This window comes from Ptychodera flava, chromosome 15 (genome assembly GCF_041260155.1).
Source record: "Ptychodera flava strain L36383 chromosome 15, AS_Pfla_20210202, whole genome shotgun sequence".
Lineage (NCBI taxonomy): Eukaryota > Metazoa > Hemichordata > Enteropneusta > Ptychoderidae > Ptychodera > Ptychodera flava.
Window position 1 is genome coordinate 30,746,104 of NC_091942.1, and position 23,857 is coordinate 30,769,960.

The following is a 23,857-nucleotide window of genomic DNA, read 5'->3' on the forward strand; positions in this document are numbered from 1 at the left end:
TATATATATATATATATATATATATATATATAATATTATTATTTTTTGATAAGTATCCTTTTCTTATTTTTGTAGTATTAGTTCTTGACTATGTTCACCTTTGAGGGAATAATGTCAATAAAGTTTTACTATGATGCCCTGTGACGTCTCGTGTAGTATGGCAAAGTTGGTCACTTTAATGATGGGTTGGCTGCCATGAACCACATTCTGGCACGGTCAATTTGAAGTAAAATCAGAGTCGATAACATAACATAGAATCACCTTCACATAAGTTAAGATAAATGCAATGGACTCTAAATCACGTGTGATTTGTTTCAACTCAAAAGTGTCTTCATTTGAATCCCATGCTGTGGCGCCCATTTCAAAAATGGTTCGCCCCAACCAAGCCCCCCCCCCCCCCCCAAACACGGAATATCCCCCGACACGAATGCGTTCAGCTCAAAAAGCAAGACGAATGCAGAGTCATCAAATGAGTTGAGCTTCAAAGGTAATCTAGGGAGCATGATTCAAACGAGTCGCGGCGGAAAGCGAATGCATTACACGAGTCGCATTGAGTTTCGTGAAAGTTGGATAGGTAGGCGACAATATTGGATGGAATTGGGCGATAGTTAAATGAAGTTGGCCACAGTTGGGTCGCACTGAGCGAGAGCCGAATGAAGTCGGCCACAGTTGGGTCGCACTGAGCGAGAGCCGAATGAAGGTGGCCACAGTTGGGTCGCACTGAGCGAGAGCCGAATGAAGGTGGCCACAGTTGGGACGCACTGAGCGAGAGTTGAATCGCATTGAGCGAGAGCCGAATGAAGGTGGCCACAGTTGGGTCGCACTGAGAGAGAGTTGGGTCGCACTGAGCGAGAGCCGAATGAAGGTGGCCACAGTTGGGTCGCACTGAGCGAGAGCCGAATGAAGGTGGCCACAGTTGGGTCGCACTGAGCGAGAGTTGAATCGCATTGAGCGAGAGCCGAATGAAGATGGCCACAGTTGGGTCGCACTGAGCGAGAGCCGAATGAAGGTGGCCACAGTTGGGTCGCACTGAGCGAGAGCCGAATGAAGGTGGCCACAGTTGGGTCGCACTGAGCGAGAGTTGAGTCGCACTGAGCGAGAGCCGAATGAAGGTGGCCACAGTTGGGTCGCACTGAGCGAGAGCCGAATGAAGGTGGCCACAGTTGGGTCGCACTGAGCGAGAGCCGAATGAAGGTGGCCACAGTTGGGTCGCACTGAGCGAGAGTTGAATCGCATTGAGCGAGAGCCGAATGAAGGTGGCCACAGTTGGGTCGCACTGAGCGAGAGTTGAATGAAGTTTGGCTCAAAATGTAAGGTATTAATTTTGGCATGATTACGCGCCATACCGCGCCGTTGGTAGATGCTATGGTGTCTGGTGTACACGTTTCACATTTACAATTTTGACGATTTTCCATGCATACAATGAAGACAACAGAAAGGTAAAGGCATTCCTCACCTGTCTTGAGGTATAAAATGGGAGTTCGCCGAGATTACAATATAATTACCGTAAGGCCAAGAAAAATAAAAAGTTTGTTTCTCATCCTCGCGCGTGTCAATTTAGACCCGCCGCGTTAACCATTTTTCTGCTCATGAGGAAATAAAATGAGGAAAAAATAAACATAAAAATACGCGACGATAGTGCATAACACAGTGCTGTATAAAACAGAACTGTAAAAAAATAACTGACATTAACATTCAGTTCAGAACTGTACACATACGTCACTGTTAAATATCGCTGATCGCAAATGACGTCACTGTTCTCTCATTAATATGCATAAATAAACATTTGTCCTCATTTTCCGCATAAACGACGAAAATAAAACCTGCAAGTGTTAGAAAGGCTATTTAGCGTCACACTTATTCGTATGAATTGATGACTGAGACTACAAGCTGCAACAACAGCCGCGCATACAACGACAAAATTTGTCCGAATTTCAGCATATTTGTCCGAAAGTCGCGCGTGCAGCTATATTAGTAACAAACCCGAAATCGCGATCAACGCTGTTAATCTGTCAAAACTGCATTGCTGCACTAAAAGTCAAACCACAGAACTGTTGCCATACAAAAATACTAAAGCAACACTGCTGTGCATTTATCCCTGCGTGCATTCCTATGTTATTCTTGTTTTTGCGCGTTCTCGTTGGTTGAAGAATAAAAAAAAATTGAGAGAAAAAAAACGCGTCACCGCATCATTTTTGCAATATGTCTAGGATCAGAAACAAACTTTTTATTTTTTTTGGCCTATGTAATGTCCTCTGTAAATTTTGCCATTGATATTATTTTTTTTATATCTCGTGACTGTCCCTAAACAGTAACATTATCGTTTCTTCCGTAATTTCACTTTTATATTTTGATATCTCACAGACAAAGATACTACTGATTTGTAAAAATGAGGATACAAAAATAGCGTAAATTCATTGTGTTAGTTCATGGGCTAGCTGTAGTGTTTTCAGACTGGATTCCTACCTTTTACGGCCTGATTTTGACTTTTACGAAAGTCGTAAAACACCACAGCTATGCACCCACAGCTATTCATGGGCCTGCGGGTGTCGTGCATTGCTCAATATACTGGCGCCGTCAGGCAGGTTGCATAAGTGCGCCGCCACACGACCACTTAGTATTCGTTGTCAGGCCAGGGTGGCTCACAATCACTGGTGCATAGAATGTACACGCATTGCTATACGGCTCGCCATCAACGGCAATGCAGTTGAACTCATTGATGCCCGGTTTCCATTTCTCAGTCAGTTGTAAAAAAAAAACCCGGAAAATATTCAAAGTGCAAATACAAGTTGTATAATTTATTGAAGTTTCAGAACATGGCTGTTCTAGTGAATTACAGCATTGAATTTTTCATGAACTACACAGAGAATTGTCATCTGTCTGTTTGGCTGAATTTCCAAATGAAGAGAATTTCTGTGATGTATACTTTCATGTAGTGAAAACAAATTTCAAGAGCGTTTTTTTGTGTTTGATCATGGTTTACGTCAGTCAACATTTTAATTAAATTTAAATTAAATTTAAATTGTCCAAAAAAATATTATTTTTTCATTTGGCAATTCAAAATTAATGAAAACATTGACTGATGTAAACCATAATAAAACAGAAAAAACAGAGCTTTGTACTTCCAGTGTTTTCATAATTCCCAACATAACCCATCATTGTGGGGAAATCTTATTCCAACAATTAGACAAAACAAATTAGTAGTAATTTTTACATCTGTATGTAGCACAAATAGACAACAGAAAAAAAATAAAAACACAGATGCAAATACAGTAGATATGACATTTCCAGAATTCAAGAAATTACATGTACATGTGTTGTTGTCCTATAACCCACAAATCAAGTTAAGTGATGAAACAACTGTTAACAAAACAAGTAGATGGACTGATTGGCAAAATGTTTTTTTCAAAAGTGCATTGGTGTGGGATAGAGAGACACACAATGCTGTTTTTGCCTTTAGTAAGGCACAGTTAGGTGATTGTAATTAAACAAACTGTCAAGTGGTTTGGCAATTTAAAACAGGTTGCACAACTAAAAATCTACACTCCTAACCAGGGAAAGAATCAATTCCTTCTGTAATATTTCCATGTTGGAAACAGTTTCACTTTATTATGTTTTGTCTTTACATAGAATGAATTTCAGAAATATTTGTTATATCCAGCAAACGAAGAGCTTGTTTTGTTTTTAACAAAAATCTGTGCATTGTGTAAATTTGAACTTTGTCCATCATTCATCTAAATTTAAAAAACGAATTTCTTTTGCCCTCAAAATGAAAAATGTTTTCTATTTTTCTTCACTCTCCGCATAGTTAAAATATATTTTGTGTCAAAGTATTTGGAATGAAGTGGAGAACATAGTGAAATATGTTGTCTGATAAACCAGGCTTCAATTAAACTAGTGCTCCTGCTTAACTGGAGACAAAGACGGTGACAGATATCAATTGAAATTTCTATTTTTGCTCCATAGAGTTATATAGGGATAGCGGCATGGCGCTATGTAGTTACCATAGGCATAGCGGCCATTTTGAATTTGAAATTAGTGTAAAGTTTGTATGAGGAGAGTTTGACTGTTTTCTTTCAGTTTAAATGCACGTACTTCCTCAACCTGCAAAATATATAAGACGTTGAGGCAGCATACTTACATGAACTGTTCTCATGAATTAAAACAGAAACAACGATATTGATGTTTTGGCATTTCAATTCCCTCCATTTTGATAACTGGTGGATATACTTAGCGCATGTCAAGTTCTAGCCAACATTTTTTGAAAGCTTACCATAAAAATGAACACAAAGGACACAAAGGAACACACCAGCACACAATATTGTAAGTTTATCATAAAAAGCATTCATTTATTCAGTTTTACACTGTACAGAAGTGGACTTTCTCTTTTAAAAAAAACGTCTTCTATGAATCTCCTAGGATCACTGCAGTGTGTGTGTACAAGAGTGTTCACATTTGAGAAAATTCTGATTTTGGTACTCTAGGTTGTTTTTTTGCTGTTCATCTAAAAAACTGCCAGCAGTTCAAAGTGTAAAGGATCTAAAGGGATTGTATTTTTCTAGAGAAATATTATTTCTGTGTGAAAATGTTAAAGCCCCATTTACACATTTTGCGTGTCAGTATGTTAACTCTTCATTTTTCACAGCCTACTCAACTCAGAAATTTGTCGATGTTCAGCCAGGTAGACGATTTGCAAAATCAATGGTTTTTGGAAATATGGACGTTGAATCACGCAAGGTAAATATGACACACCCATACGTCATTGTGACACAGTAGGAACAAGAAACAGGTGAGAATTCAATGTTCCAACAGGGTTAATCCATGATTCTTAATTATAGATAAATCTTTAGAAATAATTGAGACCCGTTTTTCATGAAGAATAATTTCACTCCCATCGCAGCAGATGCCTTACAACCCCATTTTGTGGAGGGCAAGGTCCGCAGAAATATCGATTTGCGCAGCGTCAAAACTCTGACTGAAGACTGACAATAGTTGTGTTGCATACACTAGCTTCAAATGTAATTCCAAGACAGAGTTAACTACAAAGATAGGAAGCGGTGCGCACACTAGTAATGCTGGCAAGCTGGTTTGTGAGAGCTGAAAAATAAACTCCACATACTGATTGGGGATTCTGCGGGTACAAGGGTATTTGTTTGTCCCCTCAATAACATCCTGCATAGAATCATCAAAATCCTGGGAAAATTATTTTCTCTTTAAACTTTAAAATCAATAGACGTACACTCTTGTCCAATAAGCCTTTAAGAAATTTTCACATATTTTTTTAAACACTGCATGATTAGGTTTTTCAAAAAGAAAATGCACAAGTAAAACACAGAGACCAACTTCTGTTTTTTTTCAAAATACAAAAGTCTGTCACACGTCATCAACTGCATTACATATATTTTTTTCTCCATTTTTTCTGTGAATTTTCTGTAAAAATCACAACTTTTCACGGTGTCTCTCAAACAGCCTGCTCGCACCATTGATTGTATTGTAAGTAAATGCAATTGCAACCTACTTCTACAAAATGCTTATTTCTCATGATGCTTGCTCCAGATATTTTATTCTGTAGTGGCTGCAATTTTCGTTAAAAAAAGTACAAGTTTCATAACACTTACTGCCTCAATGTAAATCATTTTTTCACAGACTGATTTTCCCCCCCGATTAAAATGCATGTGTGTTCACAAACAGTTGTGTTGGCTACGTGAATGTCATCTTTTTAAAATATCAAAAGTGTTTTATTTGACAGGGGAAATGTTACAGGTACGACAATTTTTGTAAAAACAAAAATAAAATCTCTGCAAAAATAGAAAAGGGTTATTTTAGGTGACGGCAACTATGGCTGGGTTTTCTTGTATACTAACTACTACATTACTTCCTTATACAATAAATAAATAAAAAACAAAAACAAAAAATACTGTACATTACATCATCATTGATATGCAAAACATGGGACACACAAATCATAATATTGGAGGAAAGAAATCACAACTAATTTGTGTAACCTTTATATTCTAACAATTCTGTCATACTATGGGAAGGGGCAAGAAATGGATGCAAAAAATTCTTTATTGCAGAATTTGCATTTTTTAAGTTTTTCTGGGTATTTTCTTATGAAAACATCATAATCTATGAAATGAAAACACTGAGCAGACCTATGCATTTACAGCTGTCAGCTCGTACCTTGCCAACTGGGTTGGAACTTTTCTTTGCTACCTGCAAACCAAACAAGATATTTTACAGAATCCACTTAGGTAAATATGGTACTCAGAATTTGAACACTAAAAGTGTTAATTTTTTGTTTGTTTGTTCATTTTTTAAAGTGCATTTGTGTAAGAAAAAACAAATGCCCTTTTAAAGCTTTAACATACATATACAGATTCCAGGGCCTCTATAATGATATCAGATCCTGTGGCAGCTAAGCTAGCACTATTGTCAGTTCCAAGGCATGTTATTTATTTTTGTGATATTCAGATTCCAGGGCAGCACCAACATTATCATGATCAGCAAGGAATTAAAATTCACAGCCATAGCACATACTTCATAGTGTCATTAAAAGAAATTATTGTAAAGACTCCAGTTCCAGATCTTGAAAATCACTTAATTTATACAGGTCTTTCTTGTGAAGAGCTCCACTAAAAAACAGTATATCTGAAAATATCCGAGAAAGAATTTAAACATGCAAAGGAAATGACACTGCTGTAATACCAAAAGCAGGCGTCAAGTAACGAAATAAAAATAGAAATATTATATCCATTGGTACATTCATAAAAAAGACTTGAACAGCTCATTGCACAAAATTCCCAAGAAAAAATCTTTAACTTTTCAACTCACAAACAATCATATTGTTTTTTAACTGATGCAGAATTTATAAACAGAAGTAAGAAAAATTTTCAAACATTTATACTCGGGCACAGAAATAATACAGAGTACCAAAAAATGCTCATAATCTCAACAATTGATCTTTAAATACTTTTTAAAGAATGCCATTAATATGCTACAAACGTGGCAAATCAAAACATCATGAAACAACTAGGAAAGTGTTCAAAAAAATCTGTTTTCTGTTATCCAAGATTGCAGTAAGTATAGAATTTTTGTAGGTTTGTGGGGAAACTGACACTTGATTGTGTTGGTTGTTTTCTAACCGATGTGATGTCTACAATGATCTTTGTGAAGCAAACACAGCACCACTAATACCTAAATGTCAGTACGAACTGTAAATAGTATTCACCTGAATTGACCCATGCTACTTACCTGACCACCCCCGTTCATTGGAATAACCTAATTGTATTCTACAGAGGACTGTCTTACAAGAACCAACTTACAGGGGGTGGTAAGATTCACCTAAGCATGGGTGGTACTTCACAAGCATTTGCATAATAAATTAGACATTTCAGCTGAATTTCTACACTGTCGTTGTCTTAAAGATAAAATTTTTTTTCGTTCGATTTTTCAGTTTTTTTAGTATCTTGAATTTTGCACTATACGTAATCAGCACCGGCGTAAATTATTCCATCACTGTCCATGTCTTGAACTTTGTTTGTGTTGTCTCGGTGTCCGGGTTTCATATCACGAACATCCCCATGAGGTTTCACTTTAAGAGGATCCCAGAAAACCACCTCCTCTCCGTCTGATTCCCCACTCATGTCTGGAATGTCATCTGGAATTGGCAGTGCTATGGGAAGCATTGGCACACGGAAGCCACCTTTGGTTGGTGAATGAACAGGGCACTGTGGGTCAATTTTAAAATCCTCGCTATCCTCATCATCAGTATCATCTAATTCTAAAGGACTAATGTTTCCATGGACTGGGCACGGTCTGCTAGGTGATTTCGGTGGCGTCCGCACGCCGTGAATTGGACATGACCTCATGTCCTCGTCAATGTCTCTCCCAAGCAAGGGACTACATGTTCCATCCTCTTGACATTTATCATGGTTCGACTGTCTACCTGCAGAAGGTCGCCTCCGAACTTTGGTTTCCGGAGACTCAGTCAAATGTTTAAGCTCCTCCTCTGAGGAATCACCTGAGCTGATCCAATCATGCAGGAGAATTTCATCTCCTTCCGGACCGAGATTCTCTGGCTCCGTGACTAGTTCGTCGCCGTTTTGAACTTGATCGTACGATGGCGGCGGCTCATATTGCAACGGGTGAGGAGGAATATTTGAAGGGGTGGGCAGACGTGTGCCCGGGTATGGTGATGCATTTGGCGAGTTAGTCCTCGATAATGGATTCATTTCAAACATTTCTGGTTTAGCACCTAAACCGCCTGGTGAATATTGCAGGTTTTGCTGCATAGATGGTGGGACTCGTTTCAATTCCGGCACAGATTCCCTCTCATCCGGTGGCATCTCCTCCCCCTCATTCCCGTTAGCTTGGTCCAAATTAGGATCCGGCAATGGTGCTCTCAGACCCTCTACAAATAAAAGGATACAACAATATTAGTTCTAATATATCTATGTTATGAATAAAAACTCTGAGCATCAGATATTTCAAATTCACCTGCATTTATCTTGTTTCACTTCAAGATACTTGTTAGAAGTCTGAAAAGTTATTAAATTAAACTCCTGTATTCCAAGGAATTATACCTGTAAACACAAAATTACACGTCTATATTTTTCTGATCAATATTTTCCACAATATATTTCTTAAAAGCCTGCATTTATCTCGTTTCACTTCCAGATACTTGCTACAAAGTCTGAAAAGTTATTTAAATAAAGCTCCTGTATTCCCAGGGATTCTACAACGTTAACATAAAATTTCAGGTCAATACTTTTCTGTACAACATTTTCACATTACTGTTCTTTTACAAAACTTTGGAATGAATGCTGTCACATGTTTGTGTATTTTGAGTGAAAAACATAAAGGACATTTGAGAAATTCTCCCTAAAAATCTTACCATTGTGGGTACACATCGTAAGTGATTGTGTTGAAAAATCTCTAAAGCTAACAAATATGCCAACAATGTTTAAAACAGAATGAAGTGTGTCTGTAGTAGCCCACTGGAACATGTTTTCTTTCTTGTCCTTCACAGTGTTTCTCACGCTGACATCTGACTGTTATGTCTATCAACAGTCCAAGATAACAATTCCCAATGACAAATATCAAATTTCCGAGGATAACATATGCTCAATTATCACACTGGAAAAACCTGATTGCCAGCCTCAAAATAAATCAGATTTACAGAGTTTGGGAACGCACACATTGTATGAAAGTTTACATAGAGAGGGAAATTCAAAACGAAAAATATTTCAAACAATGTTAGATCATACCCGAGAGAACAAGTGAACAGGTGAAACCTTTCACCATCATAGTTTGGCCCAAACCCTCTGCTATCACTAGTGAGTGTGGTCATGTTTACAGGGCATTGGGGTGAACGGGTTGAAACTCAGCGATACAGTAAAACATAGGGCCAAAGTCCCTGAAGCTACTATAGACATGGATACAAAATTAAGTATTTCCTGACTGTATGAAATTATCTCACTAAGGTCATCCTAGGGACATGTAACCAAATATTAAGCTGTCTGACCAGCGGTTTTGAAAACAAATGACTCAACAGTTGACAGAGCTCTGCTGTGTTATGTAGAGAATACACTTTTGTGACACATGTATTGATGAAGAAGGTGGATATCTTTGATAGCTCATTTCAGGATGGCCTGACCAAAACTGGAAAAAAATTCCGTAATAAAAATACAGATTTGCATATTTCATCAGACTAGATTAGTCTATAATAGCAAATAAACAAGAGTTAATTACATTCTAATTAAAGTAAACAAGACTTGCTTAAATCAAGATTTACGTCATAAAAAACAGCATATCTGTCAGGTTATAAAGAATCTTGAGCTGGTTATCTTTTAATATCAGTATTTTCATCCTATTAACCAAGCACATTTTAACTTTCAATTCAAATTAACATTGTAAGTAAGTTCTGTTGAATAAGTTGAGACTGTACGTACTCAGAGAAAGCACACTGAAGAGACAAATGTTTGTAACTTAAGAAGTTCAAGGTCATCAAAAGCATTATAAGGAATCATGTTACACTTTCATTGCACTGTTTACACAGATTGCATAATTGCTATAAATAGCACGAGGAATCTTACAGCCTAGCTTTACCATAAAAACCCTATCACTTTGACCACTCTTTTAATTGACCACTCTATTTTTTTCCTCAAAAAGTAATCTTATTTTATCCTTACCAAGTCAACCATAAATGGAAATTAGAACTTTCTCTATCTCTATTTATTTGACCACCCTATCATGACAAACTATTATGAGCAATTTCTTTTAGATAACATAAATGGTGGTTCAGAATATTCAAAGTTGGGATTCAGGAAAGTTGCCTTTACATGTTTTAATCCTCCAAGATGGTAAGCATTTCACTATGAACTGTCAAAAAAAGTTGAACTTTCTGATAATCCCACACTAAAATTATTTTGGCTTTGATGATTTCCTAATTAATTCAATTATTTAAAATCATATTTATTATTTTTTTCTGGGTGAATTGATAGGGTTTATACAGTACAACAATTACATACAATGTAAGTCAAATTTTGACCAAAAATGACAAAAAAATTCCTTAAAAATACACATTTGCATATTTCATCACAATTTGAACAAATCTAAGTTGGGTTATCCCTAGGGACCTGTATACCAAATAACAAAGCTGTCTGACCAGCGGTTATGAAGAAGAAGATTTTTTACCAAAAACACCTTTTTTGGCATTAATTTGCCTATTTTCAACAATATCAAAAATAAAAAAATAGTTTCTCAAAATCATATTTTTCATCTACACAACAAATATCAAATCAGTAAGTACTGCAGTTCTCAAGATATTTAGTGGACGGACGCCTCACAAACGGACATACATACATACATACATACATACATACATACATACATACATACAGACTGACGACGGACGCCGGACGGATGCCCATCCCAATAGCTTCTATAGACTATAGTCTATAGTAGCTAAAAATCAAATTTTTCAAGTAATTACCATGCCTCTGATGAATACCATTGAGAGGGATTTCTGTTCAACAGTATGAATGTTCAGATGAATCTTCACATAGGATATTCAATGTGTCACTTTATGTTAACATTTCTGTAAAACGCCAGAACTCCTTGCTTCTTATGACATGTTCTACCTGCCACACACGTTAATATCCCTTTTTGATACTTATGTACGCACACACTCTTTTTGCAACGCTTTTTACCTGCAAATCTGTAGTGCCATGGGGAACTCCCTGCAGTTTTGCCAAGAAGGACGACGTACATGTTTGCTGTGCGTCACAGCTGTGCAACTGTGTGTGAAGTAGAGCCCTGGCTGGGTCAGTGTATCTGATGGTATATCAATGCAAGTGAATGCCACGTTAACCACAAAACCACCGGTGTTGTGAGAAGGGCAGCAGATTGACAGCAGTCTGATCGATGAGTGTTTTCTCAGTGGAACAAATTTTTCTCACAAAAAAAGTGACTGTTCCTCAGAACTGCAAAAACGCCAGTGTTGCTCCCATAAAAAGTTAAACGGTGAGCTTCCAAGGGTATGATACAGACACTGAGAAATGCAGCCTTCAAACCGAGGCTCTGTGAACAGGGCCTGCTAATGTAGGGTCAAAATTCCCAGCAAAATCAATTGAAATTATCGATTGTGCCTCCTTTTAGCTCACACTGGCATTATCACGAGACCGGCAGGGCACTCAATCTTCAGGCTTTGTCAGGGATTTCCTGCGCAGCGGAACACAATTGCCTGACATGCATCAAAATTGTCCACTGACCTCAAAGAATACAAGAGAGAGCAATCAAGAGTTCTTAACTTAGAGAACTACAGAGGTTTCAAAGTCTTTGAAACCAGTGATAAAAAGGGGTATAGTTTTGCCACAATGTAGCACATTAGAATAACTGTTCCGGGGATTCTCTAAGCAACAGCATGTCCTCTGATCGGCTTTGGCGTGAACGATATTTACAGCAAACAAAAGTTGAAGGAGCAGCACAAAGGAGCAACAATCCAGGGAGACAAAATCCGGCATTGTTCAATGAGCTCACTCCCCGAAGCTGATCAATAGCTACGGATTAAGGCACGTTTTACTAGACTGTGCACACATACTGACCAGACAATGAGACAGCACCCTTTGTTAGGTTCTGTAAACACAATTGCATGTGATATGTGGTATAAAGCAGCTAAACAATGATCCACTCTCTTCTGCTGGGAGCTATGTTGTATATTACACCAAACATACTAAATAGGTACATCCATAAATCATGGTCTAAAGTACGAGTTTAGATATTCTGCCTTAAGAACTCACAAAGTATGTTGTATGCTGACTGTTTCTCTTTTGAAATTGGAAACTTAGTGACCTAGCATAAGGGGAAAATCATGTTGTTTTTGTCTGTTTGCTAGTTTTGATGTTTGCCATGCACAGTAGAATACATTTTTAATCACAGATAACAGCCAAGTCAACTGTCAGAAAGGCGTTATAACTCTGTGATAAAGTATGTTTGTTTGATAGTGGGGAAAAATATAATGGAAAAGTGCATTGTTTATTAAGGTACAGCATATAGTCCAGATGCATGTTTGTAGTATCATAATAAGCCCTGACTAGACACATTCCATTTTTTCTAAACCTTTGCTGTCTAGCCTAAAATATTGATTTAATTCTATTTCTGACAGCCATCAATTGACCGATGTCCACTGCAACATGTTCTAAGAATACAAGTCTTATCCATTCACTGATGGGGAAGCCATGCGAAAAACAAACAAGATCATGGAAAAAGAGCGAAAATCAGATTCTGATAATCAGATCTATCATTGATCACAAATCATCATTTGGCATTTTTGTCTTTCAGTAGTACATCTTTTATGGCGGTAGTTTTAAAAAATAGTGTCAATGACACTGTCCTCCCATTTTGCAGTGATACTAACTACTAGTACACACATGACATTCCATTCTTACAGGTTGACTGAGAAAATTCCATTGCAAGTCCAAATTAATCTTATACCCCAGCAATATGAAATGCTCCATCTCATAATGACTTTTACACGTCTGACAGAAAACAACCCTAGGATCAAGACTATCATGTTTTACAGCAATCCAACATACTTTGGGAGAAAATGATTTTTTGACAAAAAATGGGAAAAATTGCCCCTAAATACAAATATGAAAATTTCACCACAATTTGAACAAATCTGACAAAGGTCAACCCTAGGATCATACCGGTACATACAAGTTTTCAAGGCAATGGGATGAGTGCTTTCAGAAAAGATTTTTTGACAAAAAATGGGAAAATCGCCAAAAAATGCAACTTTCAAAATTTCACCACAATTTGAAGAAATGTAACTTAAGTCACCATAAAGAGCCTGCATACCAAGTTTCAACCAAATCTGGCCAGTGGTTACAAAGTTTTAGCAATTTGTAGGATTTTTCCTTTTTTCCCCTTCATTTGCATATTTTTGACTTTGACATGTTTATTTCAACAAATTCACATCTCCACCCCTCGATGCACCTGTCCATCAAATACTAAGATGGTAGGTGCTGCGATTTAGGAGTTTTTAATGTTGACAGACATACATCCGCACATAATAACTAAAATACATACATACATACATACATACAGGCAGACCATAGACCCTCCAAAAAACACGGGTCTATGGACAGACAGACAGACAGACAAACAGATAGACATGCATTCATGCATACATTTATTTTACAACTTCCAACAGCCGACCAACTTGTCAATATTAGCTTGATCAACTTGATACTACTGCTTATAATAATATAAATGAGAGTTAATTACATTCTAATTAAAGTAAACAAGACTTGCTTATCAACATTTACGTCATAAAAAAACAGCATATCTGTCAGGTTATAAAGAGTCTTCAGCTGGTTATCTTTATCAGTATTTCATCCTATTAACCAAGCACATTTTAACTTTCAAATTAACATTGCAAGCAAGTTCTGTTGAATAAGTTGAGCCTGTAGGTACTCAGAGAAAGCACACAGAAGAGACAAATGTTTGCAACTTAAGAAGTTCAAGGTCATCAAAAGCATTATAAGGAATCATGTAACACTTTCATTGCACTGTTTACACAGATTGCATAATTGCTATAAATAGCACATGAGGAATCTTACAGTCCAGCTTTACCATAAAAACCCTATCACTTTGACCACTCTTTTAATTGATCACTCTATTTTTTTCCTCAAAAAGTAATTTTATTTTATCCTTACCAAGTCAACCATAAATGGAAATTGGAACTTTTGCTATCTCTATTTATTTGACCAACCTATCTTGACAAACTATTATGAGCAATTTCTTTTAGATAACATACAGAGCACAATATATGACGGTTCAGAATATGTCAAAGTTGGGATTCAGAAAAGTTGCCTTTACATGTTTTAATCCTCCAAGATGGTAAGCATTTCACCATGAACTGTCAAAAAAGTTGAACATTCTAATAATTCTACACTAAAATTATTTTGGCTTTGTTGATATCCTTATTAATTCAATTATTTAAAATCATATTAATTATTTTTTCTGGGTGAATTGATAGGGTTTATACAGTACAAGAGTTACATACAATGTAAGTCAAATTCAGTTAAAACATCAATTACCGTCTAACATTGCATCATTCCTATAAATAGCACCTCAGCCTGCAACAGCACAATCATAATCTGCTCATTCACACAGGCAGTACTTGACTTTGAATGAATGACCTACTACATTTCACCTATGTACCAAATTTGAAAGCATGACAAAAAGTACCACAAAATTTGCAAATTTCAGCTTGAGTTCACAGAGTCATCTTCAGGTCACTCCTAGGAACCTGCACACCCAATTAGAAAGTAATGGCATACACAGTTTCAAAGAAGATTTTTTTAACAAAAATGGCAAAAATTGCCCCAAAATACAATATGCTAATTGTGCCATAATTTTGATGAATTCTATTTTGAGTTTTCACAAGGTACCTCACACCAAATTTTAAAGCGATCCAACCATTGGTTTAAGAGGAAAAGATTTTTTACTAAACTGGCAAAAAAAGAAAGAAAAATTCATTAAAAATAGAAAGCATCAATATTGACATCAAATTTATATGTTTAAATGAGTTGGCCCAAGGTACCTAAAACCAAATATGACAATGATCAGATGAGTAGTTCCTGAGTTATTGATTTTTGACCATTTTCGCTTTTTTTTCTACCTCATTTGCATATCTATGGGACTAAAAAGTTCATTTTAACAACGGCACATCTACATCATGTATGGCATCACTACACCAAAATCAGCTCAATACATGCAGCGGTTTTTGAGTTTTTGCGTTGGACGGACAGACATCCATACAATACATACATACATACATACATATACATACAGACAGACATCTCACATACAGACTTTTTTCAACCATATAACCTCCCCATTGCCATATATGTATGGCAAATGGGAGGTAATAAAATGAGAAGGCAACAATATGAGAAAAATACCGCAATTATATGGTGTTGCTCAAATTTGATCAGAATTGGTAAATACCAGTATGGGTACCAAAGATCAACGATAAATGTTGTTTCTATCTGAAAATTCTATGTTGCAGTGTTTCCGCTGCCCGCTCGCCAAATCGCAAATGCGAGAAAAAAGTAGCGTTTGGCGAGAAGATTTTGGCAAAAATTAGCCAAACTTGCGAATCGAAAAATTGCACTATGACACCATCAATTTGTCTGTCCACGCACTGTCCTGCATTCCACTTGAGACGCAATGCTTTATCTCTGTGCATCCCTGACCTTATGCGTCAGGAGATCGTATTTGTAACACATACATAAAACTGTAACGCTCGCTCGCTCGTCCACCGAGTCGGCCTTGTTCCGCGTTCATATCGTGCAAATAAATACGCAAAGTCTTGTCGCGATATTTGAGCATTTAACTTGATCGTCAGTGAAACAAAAAGATGTTTCTCCATATCAAAAGGGTATATATTTGATATTTTACGGTTCTGTTAACATAATAGACGTACACATTTGGATTCATGATCCGTGATTTCCACGATCCATGGCATGATTCAAGCTGGCTGTGAATACACACTGACGTCTTTGATGATGACTCCTGACCCAAGCGCCATTGATACGCTGTGCGCTGTCTTCGCTTGCTAAACTTCGAGCGTAAAGCGATAGCGATAGCGATTTCAGGTTTGTTACTAAATATAGTTGCATACGCCTAACTTTGGACAAGTGTCGCTTGAAATTCGGTCAAATTTTATGTTGTATGCGTGGCTGATGTTGGCACCTTGTAATCTGAACCATAAATTGGTGTTACTTTTAGTATCCATAGTAGCACTAACAGGGTTTATTTCCGTCATTCTTACGGATGTGCAGACAAATATTTATTTTTGCATATTAATGAGAAAGAAATGACGTCATTTGTGATCAGTGGTATCGGCTTGGCTAATTGAATATCTGGTTTGGTGAATAATTTTTTAGGGCTTCTAGCCAAATTTGCTACAAGATTTTGAACCCAGGGGAAACACTGTGTTGATGTTATGACAATGATTTCTACACAGTACAACAAGAAAAACAACAAGAAATATTTAAACCAGATAAAACAAGAATGACAAAAGTAAATAAGGTCTGAAACTTTAGGTACTGGAGGTCAACTTTAGCAACATGCATAGCAGAAACAGCTAGCCCCTCTTAGACGGTCTTCCCCCTCTACTGTCTATGGTTTGAGCAGGTCTGTTAATATGTAACAGTTCATAAACAATGACAGGAAATGACTCAAGCCTGTTTCAGTCACTGGCATGCCACTACTCCTGAACATTTGCAGGATTTCCCTTTTTCTTACCTCATTTGTACATTTTTGACATTGACGTGTTCATTTGAACAACGTCACATCTCAACCCCTGCATCTACCTGTAAACCAAATACTGAGACGGTAGCTTTGGCGGTATGGGAGCCTTTGTGTGTGACGGATATACATCCGCACATACATACCCACATACATACAGATGCCACCGACTCATCATATAAGCTCTTTTTGGTATTTATATAAATACCAAATATGAGCTAAAAACCGTTACCTGAGATGAAAACTCAAACAAGCTATACATTGCTTTGATTGAGTTTCTTTGATAGTAACTGAGATGCATCACTGTAACTCAACAGAAAACAGAGTATTTAGGTGATGTTCGCTAATCTCTCTACTTTAATTCAAAGACCATCAAAACATGCAAATACAAATGGTTCTGATTGCACATTGCTGCTGTAATTATGGCAAGAGTGCTGTCTCTAACTGAACCATTACAGAACCAAAACATCTGAAATTTCTCTCTTTTTGAAGCATGGCTGTTACAGCACCATGACCATAGATTAGAATGTAAGTGTGACCTTACCCAGACTATAAAGTGGATTAGAACTTATGTTACCTTATCTAGGCCATGGGAATTAGAAATTTAATATCACAGTAACCTATCAGGGCTATGTGGATCAGAATTTTAATGTTGAAGTGACCGTACCAGGACTATGGGATGTTATCTGAATGGGCTGTGGTCATCAGAACTTCAATGTCAAGGTGACCTTACCTGGGCAACGTGGATTAGAACTGCAATGTTAAAGCTACCTTTCCTGGGCTATGTGGATCAGAACTTCAAAGTGACTTTGTGTAGTGTGGGACATTATCTGCCTGGGCTGTGGTAATCAGAACTTCAATGTCAGTGACCTTATATTGACCATGAATACTACAACTTCAATGTCAAGGTGACATCATCTGAGCTATGTGGATTAGAATTTCAATGTCAAGGTGACGTCATCTGAGCTATGTGGATTAGAATTTCAATGTCAAGGTGACGGCATCTGAGCTATGTGGATTAGAATTTCAATGTCAAGGTGACGTCATCATGGCTATGTGGATTAGAATTTCAATGTCAAGGTGACCTTACCTGGGCTATGTGCACTGGTATCAGCTGCACTGATGTGGTTGCTCCTTGGTTCATACATGAAGCTATCGGGCAGTGAATGGAAACGAGCAACAGGCTGTTTGACTACCAGTCTGTTTTCATTAAGATATGGCATCGACTTCACAGTCTCGTCTGTCATCTCAACAATCTGGTAGTCTCCCTAGATAAAAATTAGATGAGAGAGAAGAGTTTCAGCGTTTTTCCATCACATCATCGTTGAGGTGATTTTTTCCCCTTATGCGCACACATTGCACTGCAGACCTTATGACAGGGTTTAGGGACAGAGGGTTAACAAACTCTGCTGTACAATGATTGGGTTAACCACCCACGTCTGCCTTTACAGAGAAAGAGATAGGGAAAAAATACACATTTTCACACAGACAATGAAGCTTAAGACAGCAGGATCTGGTGGAACACAATCGATGGAGTGGCTGTGTACAGATTGCCAGGGGTACATCAACACAACCCTGTAACCAAAGGGAAAAGAGGTGAATACCGCAACCACTGGGAAATATACATACAATGAAGTTTCATTCAGTGGTGACAAAAGACAGGCCAAACCAGGGTCTTGGGATTAATAGCATACTGTACAGTGCAGATTACACGGTAGACATGATTTCAATTCCGTTAACATTTCCCTCTTTTTTCTACTCACTCTGTCTGGAGTGGCTGAGCCGTCAGAATAGACATTTATCTGGACCGGTGGTAGTGGTGGTGTGAACTGTGATCAGAGGTGTGTAGGATATATTGTACAAAGTGAAAAAAAAAAGCACACACAGAGAGTTATGTAATGTCAGTGAGTAAACTATAGGGGTGACTCCTGGTACATGAAAGTAAATTTATCTACAGAACACGCATATTGACGTACACAAACACCTTATCACCACAGTTTGGCATTTGACTATCAAAAATGTTTGACTTTGTTGTGATTTTCAGTTGCCTTGGTACAACATCAATCAAACAAATAATTTGAGGACATTCTAATTTGTTTGCTCCCTCTATCAGTCTTGGCTCATGAACTGCCTATACGTAACTGATCTGAGAAAGTTTGTTTGAGTTTGTGAAAATTGGACAAATTTATGCCTAAAACATATTTAGCAAAACCTGTGTACGTCAAATCCTCCAAGCTTGCCAAACTGTGGAAATGACTGCAGTGTAATGGCATAAAAGGTTAAAGCTGTGAGAGACTGGGAACACTCAAGAACCACAGAACACTTCCTGGGCACCAGACATACATCCATGGCATGTGGGAATCACCATAGCAACAGCATAGAAGTCTCAGGTAGATTCACTTCAGCCAGAACTCATTCAGTTTATAAAATATCAACAATATCTCAATAAGAAATTGCTCTTGACTATAATGTGAAATTTTGCGTATCATATGGTGCAATTTCACATGAAATATTTACTGCAGCACTGCATACAGCACGATAACACAATAAGGTGATGTGCAGAATGTTAAACTTGAAACAAGAGTAAGAAGTCCGCAGAATGGGATGAGGTTGTTTGAATCAGTTATTTAGTAGAAATTACACAGCGGAAATAAAACTTCTCGCTCATGCAGTAACCGTCAATTCAGAGCTACCTATCGATGAAGTAACAAAAATCATACAAGTCCATTCTTCCATTTTGCTGAACATTACTTGTTTGATAAACTTACTTTTTAAAGAAATACGGGAAGTTCTTTAACATTTATTCTCTGGTGCTTTCATCAATTTGAACTTGATACTTTGGCAATTTCTAAATAGGTATCGACTGAATTTTCTCTGATCCGCTCTACCAATTACTGTCCTTATCAGATTTTTTAGACTAATTGTTCAGACTAAAAATACTCATGACGTAGGAAAACTGAATGTTTTCTTTGGAATAATTTGGTCAAACCCTTGGTGGTCTCATTAGCATGTTTAACACCTTCATGCTTGAAAACAGTTCAAAGACTGATGCACAGAAAGCAGAATTTTTATGTTAATATTAAAGAGCAAGGTGAGCGTAATATATTGTATGTTACTTAGAGGATTGACATGCACAAAAAACAGGACAGAAACTGTTGCCATGCAACGACATTGTGACTGGATTCAAAGTGTGTTTTGACATACAGCTATTGTAAAACCAAAATGAATACCTCGTGAAATTTCTTATGCAAAGTTCTACTGTGTCCCTCACTACTACCGTCACTATCATTGTTACCATGGCTACTATCATCATCCTCCTCCATGTATGCCATGTCATGCTGTTAACAAGCCATTTCCATGGAAACAATGAAATGAACGAGAGCATGTGTAAGTGAATGAAACACTGATGTCTGACAAGTTGTTGCTGTGGAAACTTGGGGGGAAAAAATTTGTATGGGTGAGAAAGCGACTGTAAAAATCATATGAAAGTGACTGAAATTGGAACACACTTAGTACATGCCCTGAGATCATTCCAAATTAACCAAATAGGTATAAAGAATAAATTGAAGTCAACACAAAATCATGTCGCCCAAGGCATTGCGCACTAACATCAAAGGAAGGCATGTTCTTCATAATTCTCAGCTTACTGAGATTAATGAAACATATGCAAATCAGGATGAATGCACGTGAATTTAATGAAATCAATCAATCTACAAGCCAAATAAAGGTAGAATTATACAATTCAATGCAGACATATTAATTGGTCTATACATTAATGTCACTCTATCACAATAAAATCTGTCAAATTTTCGGAAAAGATCACAATGGCAACTTGCTCTCCCGTGACAAATTCAGAAATGAAACTTCATATTTGAAATAATTGTTGGCTTTAAATTCTCAGCTTTTTATAAATTAAACAGCACAAACTATACCCTTCATGTTCTACAATGCGGTGCATTTCCTCAAGCATGTAATTGACATGATTCAGATTTTCTACAAGTTTGTAATACACCTTTCCAATTAATTTTACAAAATTCCAAATCCATCTGAAATTATTGAACTACTTTGACATAAAATCTTTATTTCTACTGCATTACATATCCTGATCGATAAGCTATCCTTCATCACTACCATTTATTTAAGTAAGTCTGAATTTGAGTAATTCTTGGAAGTTGTCAGGTGATTTCTGAAAACCACCAATATATTTGTGGGATTACATAAAAAATAATATGAATATTCATATTTTGTGAATTTTTACTATAATCATGTGATTACCCATCAAACTTGAATCAAATGATCAATTTTTTGATTAATCGAGGGAATGCTCTAGGTGAAAATATTCTTGTGTTTATTTGTGAAATCGTCACACAATTGAAGTCAAATGCTTAATCATGTGTTTAAGATTGTATGAGCATCAAAGTTGAAAGACTTCAAATTTTTCCAAGACTTTCTTCACAGAAACTTTAAACCATCCCCTTTTGAAATAAACAATAAAAATCAGGGGTCACCAGGAAAACTTGGGTACTAAAAAAAACAACCTGATATTTACCGACACTTGAAATCCAATGTTGATACAACCCCTATCTTAACTCTATGGGGCAAAATATATTTTCCATTTTCACAAAACTAAGGCAGTGAAAAGCATATTTACCCCATGAAGTTCAAAATGAGCCCCCCCATAAATGGTAGACAAACAGTACAGTAAAAGTTTGAGAGTCTGAAGATTTGTTCCCCAGGGCAATTCTACCCTGAAGCTCAAGAACAACCAAAATTCAGACTGGTTGCAGTAAACAATATAAAAGTTATCAAACATTGCAGATCAAGAAAAACTAGAAAGCATTTGCAAGCAAAAGCGAAGTTCCAGAGACCAGAGCAGCGGAAGAAACAAGATAATGTGTGACAAAGATAGGTGCAGAATGAAAGAGTGCTTTGGATTTTAATATTCAAGCACGTACCTATAGGGCTGCTAGCAGTAAACACAATGATATACAACTAAAAGCAAGGCAGTCCACAGATTACAAATGCCTACATGTACGGTAAAAACGAAACAGATACATAAGGGGGCGACAACGCACGGAAATGTATATCAGACGACATTCTCGCGAGCCAGAGCAATAATTTTCGCTCCGCTGATCTACGCAAAAATCAATCGCTTGACGGGTAGCGCTGAGTTGTTGCCGTAAAGAGGTGCGTGGTTTACGACGATGATCAGACGAGAGGAAACATCGGACCTAGGCCGTTGAAATTGAAAACCGAGGCCACATGCATTTTCATTTGATTAAAAGAACAGACTAAAACAATTTTCATTGCAATGTCGCTGTTTTCACGAGATACTGACCGTTTGATCTTGGAAAGTTGAGCTGCTTTAACGTGCAGCCAATGCATGCCGGCGCCGGTGCGGTGACGGCTGTGTGTTACCGGCCTGTGTGTTAACGGACTCGCAGACTGATATAGGAAAAACCGGGGAAAAACCGCTGGTGGCTCCTCAGAAATACGGCGGGCAGTTTCTCCGCCAAAACAGCCGATTTTGAATCCAAATTTTGCATTGACCTTCGTTTTCGAGCACACCCACCTCACCTAGGTACACGATGTACCTAGCCGCGCTTGTAAATTTAGGGAAAGCTTAATTTTCTCTGTCTATGCGAGCGAAGCCATCTTATGTGCCGCCATTGTCACATTCCGGCGAAACAGTATAGCGCCACGTACGGCGAGTATTTAGAGAAAAATAAAATCAAAAAGCAACAAAAAACAAAGCGAAAAAAAGCTAGAATTATTAATAGCTGAACGCAATATGATAGTCGAGCAATGCAGAATAAAAATAAATAAAATAAAACACACAAGAAATGCCCGTAAAACCCGTCCGAGTTGAGCGATGACGTCATAAGCGTGTCGCAATGCATTCTGGGTAATTAAGGTAAAATTTGTGTATAGCATGTTCTATGATAGTAATACCGGAAATAGAGAAAGAAAGAAAGAAAGAAAGCAAGAAAGAAAGAAAGAAAGAAAGAAGAGAAAGAAGGAAAGTGAGCAAAAACTAACAGTTCCAGAGCTGGTCTCTGGAACTAATGATGTCGAACCTTGTAACATTCAAAAAATTCAAGAGCATCTAAAGAAGACTGGGCTCTTCCTTCATTGTGAAAACAATTGTATTTTCTTAGGGGGCCCCTCAAACCAATATTTGAAGCAATTGAACTCCCTAGTATTATGTTGATATGTAAAATTGTTCAGTGTAGCAAAGGTGTTTCTTAGGGGCCCTCACATGAAAATTTGAAGCAACTGCACTCCCTAGGATGACGTTGATTTGTAAAATTGTTCAGTGTGACATGGAGTTTTAGGAGCCCCTAACATAGCTATTAGAAACAACTGTACACCCTAAGATTATGTTGATTTGTAAAATTGCTCAGTCAGGGTATTAGCCTTGTTCAGTCTTGCAGATAAATTTTGTGTGGATTTTGGAATTTTCCAAAGATAACTTAGAAGGTTTTGTAAAAATATTTTGGTATCATAGAGGGGTAGAATACTAATGCAAGGTACAGCCATTCTAGAGTTTTACAAAGCAACAGCTGCTTTGTTCTTGTAACACATCATAAGGTACAGTAACGGCAAGCAAACACACAAACTCTTCAAAGTTGAAGCAGGGATAATTCAATATGACATGTACTCAGTGGTTAATACCTTTCTTTTGGATTGTTTGTCAACAACGGTTACACCTGGTGGGGTCTAGTTAACACAAGATGACGCCACAAAGAAGTTGGTTTTGAGAAAAAAACATACATGAATAACATTACACATATGTACATGTACAAGTAAGTTTGATGTTTGTGAATATGTGAAAAGACACTGGTGCAAAACATCATATACGAACTTAAAAACAAACAAAAAAGAAAACTTGTGGTTGAGATGACAAGTTCATGTGTTCTGTGTAAAGACATATTGTTGGTATGCATAGAATACCGTGCTGAATACAGTACAAGTCGCATCATACAATACTCTAGGCTATGGCAGAAAACAGAAAGACAGTAAGCGTGATGAT

The 23,857-nt window shown here is 37.3% G+C and overlaps 1 protein-coding gene across 1 annotated transcript in view; it reads right to left on the reverse strand.

Annotated features, from left to right (window-relative positions):
- Positions 1-4,321: 4,321 nt before the first annotated feature.
- The window catches only part of LOC139151857 (voltage-dependent T-type calcium channel subunit alpha-1G-like), a 130,442-nt gene continuing 110,906 nt past the window's right edge, over positions 4,322-23,857 (reverse strand). Inside the window, 4 exon segments of the mRNA XM_070724886.1 lie at positions 4,322-8,413; positions 17,915-18,092; positions 18,588-18,653; positions 20,055-20,162. Of these exon segments, the coding sequence (XP_070580987.1) occupies positions 7,482-8,413; positions 17,915-18,092; positions 18,588-18,653; positions 20,055-20,162 (1,284 nt within the window). The 3' untranslated portion in view covers positions 4,322-7,481.